Here is a 6,178-nt window from a genome sequence, read left to right on the forward strand (position 1 = left end):
AATCTAAGTGAGGACAAGATTATTAATAATAATCGTGTGAAACGTACTGCACAAACATGACTATGACAGATTAAATATGGCAATATCCACCGTATTTTTAAAAGAAATTGAGCGGTGATTAATTATACGAAAGAACTCGAAGGTGGATTAAGCGTACTGTGGTATTGAATTATGGAAGAAAATTAAGCGTACTGCCAGCGCAAGAAGGCTGCCAGCCAGCATAATAAAAATCCTTTGCTAGTCGCAGGGCGTAGGGGCTATCTCCCTCCATGATCGAACCCCCTCGATGATACCATGTTGAATATACATTGGGGCTGCTATGCAGCGAATACACACAGAGACACAGAGATGCACGCATACACAGAGACAAGAGACGCACACGCTCACATATAACTGCTCATCGTTTCATTTCATTGATGTCATATTAATTAATCGAGTACTCCTTATCCCAAGTAGCCCTTATTAATAAATCGAGTACTCCTTATTAATTAATGAATAAGCATTTTTCGCTCGTTATCCGCCCCTATTAGAATCTCTATCAAATTGGCTAGAGGGTTGTTGCAGTTTGGTTATAAATGGAAAATTAACCTTCTCTCTAAAAAGTTGAGGCCAGCTAGAGAAAAAAATTATTTGTTTCAAGATAAAGTTATATCTTGGCAATCTAGGTAGAAGACACAACTTCCAAAAGCCACGATAAGATACAGAATGGTAATATGCTGAAAAGGTTCTGTTATTTTACCGATGGTGTTCTATAAATATATAATATAATACGAATCTGGTTTTAAGTATATGCGCGCGCTGAGAGAAAACGCGGAGTGGGAGGCCTATGCTTCTGTTTTGGTTTGAAAGGACGTGGAGGCGGTGGAGGCGGTGGCCGCTTCGGATGGTGAGGAGATGTACGTGGCGTCGGCAAGAACTTAGGCGGGGCTGGAGGATGGTGATGTGTAATGTGTGTGAATGGAGGAAGGCGGAGGGGGGTGTCTGGTTGGAGGTGGTGAAGGCGCGATACGTCGCGGCGGTGGTGTTTTGCGTGGAGGTGGAGAGGGGGGTTTGTTCGGAGGAGAAGGCGGTGGTGGAACGGATGCTATCTTGGGAAAAGGTGGCGGGGATCTTGATTTAATCAGAGATCTAGGAGGTGGTGGATGGGGAAGAAGAGGAGGAGATTTGTGGGGCGCAGGGGGAGGCGATTTCAGATGACTATGTTTCGGCGGTGGTGGTGGTGACAAAGGGGGTGGAGATCTATGTGACTTTCCATGGGGGGGAGGAGGTGGTGAGGGCGCGCGGGTTGGTGGAGAAGGCGATTTCAGATGTCTGTTTTTGGGCGGTGGTGGAGGTGGCGAAGGGACTGGAGATCTATGTGACTTTCCGTGGGGAGGAGGCGGTGGTGGCCTAAGGGGTCGAGGTGAAAGTGGTGGCGAGGAAGGATTTCGGTGATGGGGTGGTGGTCGTGGCGTAGGGGATGGGGGTGCGGATGAAGGTGGTGGTGGAGAACGGGGAGGACTTTGAGGTGGCTTTCCGCGATGGGGTGGTGGTGGCGGAGGGGGTGGGGGTCGGGGTACGGATGAAGGTGGTGGTGGAGAACGGGGAGGACTTTGAGGTGGCCTTCCGCGATGGGGTGGTGGTGGTGGCGGAGGGGGTGCGGATGGCTTTCCGCGATGGGGTGCTGGAGGGGGTGAAGGTGGTGGTGGAGAAGGGGAAGGGCGTCGATGTGGTGGAGGGGGTCGGGGTGAAGGGGGAGGGGGAGGGGGTGACGGACGAGGTTTACGTGGAGGTGGTGGTGGAGTATGGGGAGGAGGTGGTAGCGAAGGGGGTGGGGGTGAAGGGGGTGGGGGAGGGGGTGACGGACGAGGTTTACGTGGAGGTGGTGGTGGAGTATGGGGAGGAGGTGGTAGCGAAGGGGGTGGGGGTGAAGGGGGTGGGGGAGGGGGAGGGGGTGGTGGTGGTGGTGGCGGCGGCGAAGGGTGTGGGGGTGGAGACGAAGGTGGTGGTGGCGGAGAGAGTGGAGGTGGAGACGAAGGTGGTGGTGGAGTAAGGGGAGGAGGTGGCGGCGATGAAGACGGAGGGGGTGGAGAAGAAGGTGGTGGTGGCGGAGAGAGTGGAGGTGGAGACGAAGGTGGTGGTGGTGGATGAGGTTTATGTCGATGTCCGTGATGGGGAGGTGGCGGTGGTGGCGGAGACGAAGGTGGCGGGGGTGGCAACGAAGGTGGTGGTGGAGAAGGGGGAGGAGGGGACGTATCAGCCGATATCAATGGTAAAACCACAGTTGCCAACAAGACAGCGAAGCAAATGAGCCCCATTATCCCGTGTCTCTGAGGCCCTCTCCCGTCTCTCTCTCCCCCTTATATACGCGTTACATGAGACGATTCATGGCACACGGAAACTCAAAACCCCACATTGTGAACGTAACTAAAGTGAATGAAAGATATAGAAGTTCTCCTAAGATATCATTGCAAGGGTCCCTAGTGGAGGGAAATGATACCAAGCACCTTGCGTGATAGTAGTGGAGGTGCGCTTTTTGAACTATACCTTGCAAGGTTATTGACTAACAAATGATTGTACCAACTTAAAAAATTAACAGTTCTTGAATGACTGTAGTTTTGAAAGATTTACTTCCACAAGATTGTTTTTACGAACATGACAAACATGACAAAAGTTCTTATGGAGTAAAATATGCATGATCCCCCCTATTGAAGTTTGTAGAAAAAGAATTTGCCTCTTTGTCTGTTGGTGCACCCACTGATTATTTATCTCTCTTCATTACAAATTGAGACTTCACTCTTTGTGTTCCTTTCTGAAGTAGCTAAGTCCGATCATCTGGTTGTAGCACCCTCTTTCTCCTTCTCGTTGGGCATCACACAGATCACATCATACGACGTGGATATGAGTGTTTGAAAGGGCCGAGCACCATGATGATGGATAATGATGACTACCACGATGATAATGATCAGGACAACTCAAGCATCGTTTCGTTTCTCTTCAACAATGGTTGAAAAAACTTAATTAACTTTCTTTCAAAGGTTAAACAAAACACATTGACTAACTAATTAATGGAATTTCTTTTTGCACTCACTGTGTGCCCCTATTTCAGTAGTATTGCTTATTTCATAAATTAGTATTGCAAGTGTGCACTAATTAATGAAATAGTGCTAAGGTTTAAATCTTGGCAATGTTAAAAAAAAAAACAATTTTCCTTTCAGGTTCGAAGTAGAGCAGGTTCGAAGCGTAACATCCTCTCTCTCTCGTTCGTAACCACATCCCTCCCTCCCTCTCTCTGCCCCATCGATCCCTCTCTCTTTCTCCCTCTCGTGTGCACGGGGCTAGCGTCCAGTCTGAAAATGAGATACACTAGGCTTTCATAGCCTCCATCCGAAGTCTCCAGAATGCGGATGCTTCTAGACAAATCGTCACCGCCTTCAGCGTCACTTACACATTAGAGAAAAATAAACCTTATAAATATCAAAACCTACCTTAGGTTATAATACCACCCCTCCAAATTAATTAATGGCCCAAAAACTTTTAGCAATGATATAATGACTAAACTCTTTCACGAGAAAAGATATGAAGTTATCCATCGTAGTTACGCAAGGTTTCACTAATCCACGTGTTAAAATTTTATGAGATCAGCATGTGAGAACAAATTGATTATATTTGTTATTGTTAATGCAAATATGTCACACTTGTCATCATTATACTCGTTAAATATAACTCTAGGTTGTCATGTCTCAAGATAATAATATGGTGGGGATACTTATAACTTTTGAGTATTAGTCAACGGTTTTCAACATCAAGCTCATGATATTCTAACATGGTATATCTTTCATGATTCCTTGATAATGCTCAATGATTTCTTTGTGTTCAGATGCCTTAGTACGTTGGGCCTTATTTTCAACTATGTACTATTCCTTCATATTGCTTTCTGTTGTTTTATTTCATGTGACAATGCATGGTGTCATGATGACATTTTGGGATGAAATAAATCTTCTTCTAATGTTTAATTCAAATTTGAACCTTCTTTTAATATTTGGATGTAGAAGGGATTCCCCACATGTGCATAATGTAGATAAAACCATCACAAAGAAAAAATAAGTAACTTAAGGGCTTTGATGTTTTAATTTGGGTGAATTTATTAGTGCTAAATTATGTATACTCTTAGAGTTTCTATTTTGTGAGCTAGCTTAATTATGCCTTGACACATTGATTATACATGCTTGTCTTTTTGTAGCGTTGCAAAGGGATGATAAACAAAAACCTTTTTGTAGCTTTGCGAAGGGATAATAAACAAAAACCTTTAGGGAACAAAAGAAGTTTTCATTGTTTCAATCAAGAATGTTTCAAACAAAAGGTGCATTTATGTTATAAACGATAAGAGAAATAGAGTAAATAAAATTTAAAAGTCTTGTTGTATAGTGCACACTAAATTTATAAAGATAAAATATACATGTCCAGGTTATGCTTTGAATGAATGCATCATGAGAATCTCATACCTCCAAAAAAACTATATTGATTGCTCAAAACAAGAAGAAAATCTTTTAAATTTCTAACATGGTGAATTTTGACAGGATTCTTCTTGGGCCATCTTCTTTTTACAAGATTCTTTCTTGTTTTTTATAGGACTTTTATATGATTATTTCTTTCGCCATTAACTTTTGGACATTTGTCAATTAACAATTTATAAAACTAGCATTTCCTCTTCTAGAATCAAGCTTAATTTGGTAAAAATGTGTAATGTTCACACATTTTTGTCAAATGTGAAGGGCGAATATACCAATCACTCTTATTCTCAAGGATCAAGCTCTATTGAAATCATTTATGAACAACGTTTAACACTCTTTCCTTCTCCTATTCAAAATTGCATGCACATATTATAATGCTTCGCTTTGGCTCAATTAAGGACATTTTAGTGCATATGTGATTCTTGTGGCAAATTACTAGCACACTACATCCCAAAATTTTCAATAATGTTGCACTGATATTTTTAAATAATTCTAAGAAATAGGTTGCATTTAGTTCATATAAGTGTGTATATATGGATCCCACCCTCACTCTTGTAAATTTTGGTCACCATCGGAGGACATTTAATTATAATATGCAAGCCAAAGGCCCAATTTCGAGGGGGCTCTCTAAGGCCGTTCTCTAAGGCCATGACACATTGAAAACCAGGCAAATGGGTTGCACATTGCAACCAAGCTCTGATGGTGACCAAACTTTTCAAGTGTGTATATATGGACCTCATATACACACTTTAAAATTTTGGACACCATCACGGTGCATTTGGTTGCAATGTGCAGACGAAAGGCCTAAATTCAAGTGGGCTCTCTAAGGCCACGACACATTGAAAACTAAGCATCCGGTGTGTACATTATAACCAAGATGGTGACCAAACTTTGCAAGTGTATATATGTGGACACCATCCTCACTCTTGCAAAGTTTTGTCACCATTGGAGGACATTTCGTCTAAAGTCCCAATTTCAAGAGGGCTCTCTAAGGCCACACGACACATTAAAAACTAAGCATCTGGAATGTACATTACAACCAAATGTACGTCGATGGTGATTCTTGTGTGTATATGTGGACCCCATCCTCACTCTTGTAAAGTTTGGTCACCATCAGAGCATATTTGATTGCAATGTGCGAGCCAAAGGCCCAATTTCGAGGGGGCTTTCTAAGACAATGATGACGCATTGAAAACCATGAAAATGGGTCACACATTGTAACCAAATGTGCTCTAGTGTGGTGACCAAACTTTGTATGTGTATGTGGACCTCATATACACACTTAAATGTTTTGGTCACCTAACTTTGTAAGTGTGTATATTTGGACCTCAGGTCACCAATCAAGTTCATTTGGTTGCAATGTGGTGTGGACCAAAGGCCAAATTTCGAGTAGGCTCTCTAAGGCCACAACATATTAAAAACTAAGAGTCTGGCATGCACATTGTAATTGATGATGACCAAACTATATAAGTGTGTATAACTCCACCCTCAGTTTTGCAAAGTTTGGTCTCCATCAGAGAACATTTAATTGTAATGTGCAAGCGAAAGGCCCAATTTTTTCGAGGGGGCTTTCTAAGGCCACAACACATTGAAAACAATGCATCTTGCATGCACATTGCAACCAAATATACTCGGATATGGTGAACAAACTTTGCAAGTGTGTATATGTGCATACCACCCTCACT

The 6,178-nt window shown here is 43.0% G+C and overlaps 1 protein-coding gene across 1 annotated transcript; it reads left to right on the forward strand.

Annotated features, from left to right (window-relative positions):
- Positions 1-789: 789 nt before the first annotated feature.
- Positions 790-2,311, forward strand: LOC147639592 (uncharacterized). The gene is made up of 2 exons (XM_086825727.1): positions 790-2,005; positions 2,042-2,311. The coding sequence occupies exons 1-2, from the start codon at positions 1,460-1,462 to the stop codon at positions 2,288-2,290; spliced, it is 795 nt and encodes a 264-aa protein (XP_086681853.1). The 5' UTR covers positions 790-1,459; the 3' UTR covers positions 2,291-2,311.
- Positions 2,312-6,178: the final 3,867 nt, after the last annotated feature.

The sequence above is a fragment of the Cibotium barometz genome, chromosome 3 (genome assembly GCF_041138505.1).
Source record: "Cibotium barometz isolate CiBa-2024 chromosome 3, ASM4113850v1, whole genome shotgun sequence".
NCBI classification, from domain to species: domain Eukaryota; kingdom Viridiplantae; phylum Streptophyta; class Polypodiopsida; order Cyatheales; family Cibotiaceae; genus Cibotium; species Cibotium barometz.

Coding starts and splice junctions, on each gene's coding strand:
- LOC147639592 (XM_086825727.1), top strand. CDS start 1,460: ATGGGGGTGCGGATGAAGGTGGTGGTGGAGAACGGGGAGGACTTTGAG. Junction 2,006..2,041: donor TGGTGGCGGAGAGAGTGGAG/GTGGAGACGAAG, acceptor TAAGGGGAGGAG/GTGGCGGCGATGAAGACGGA.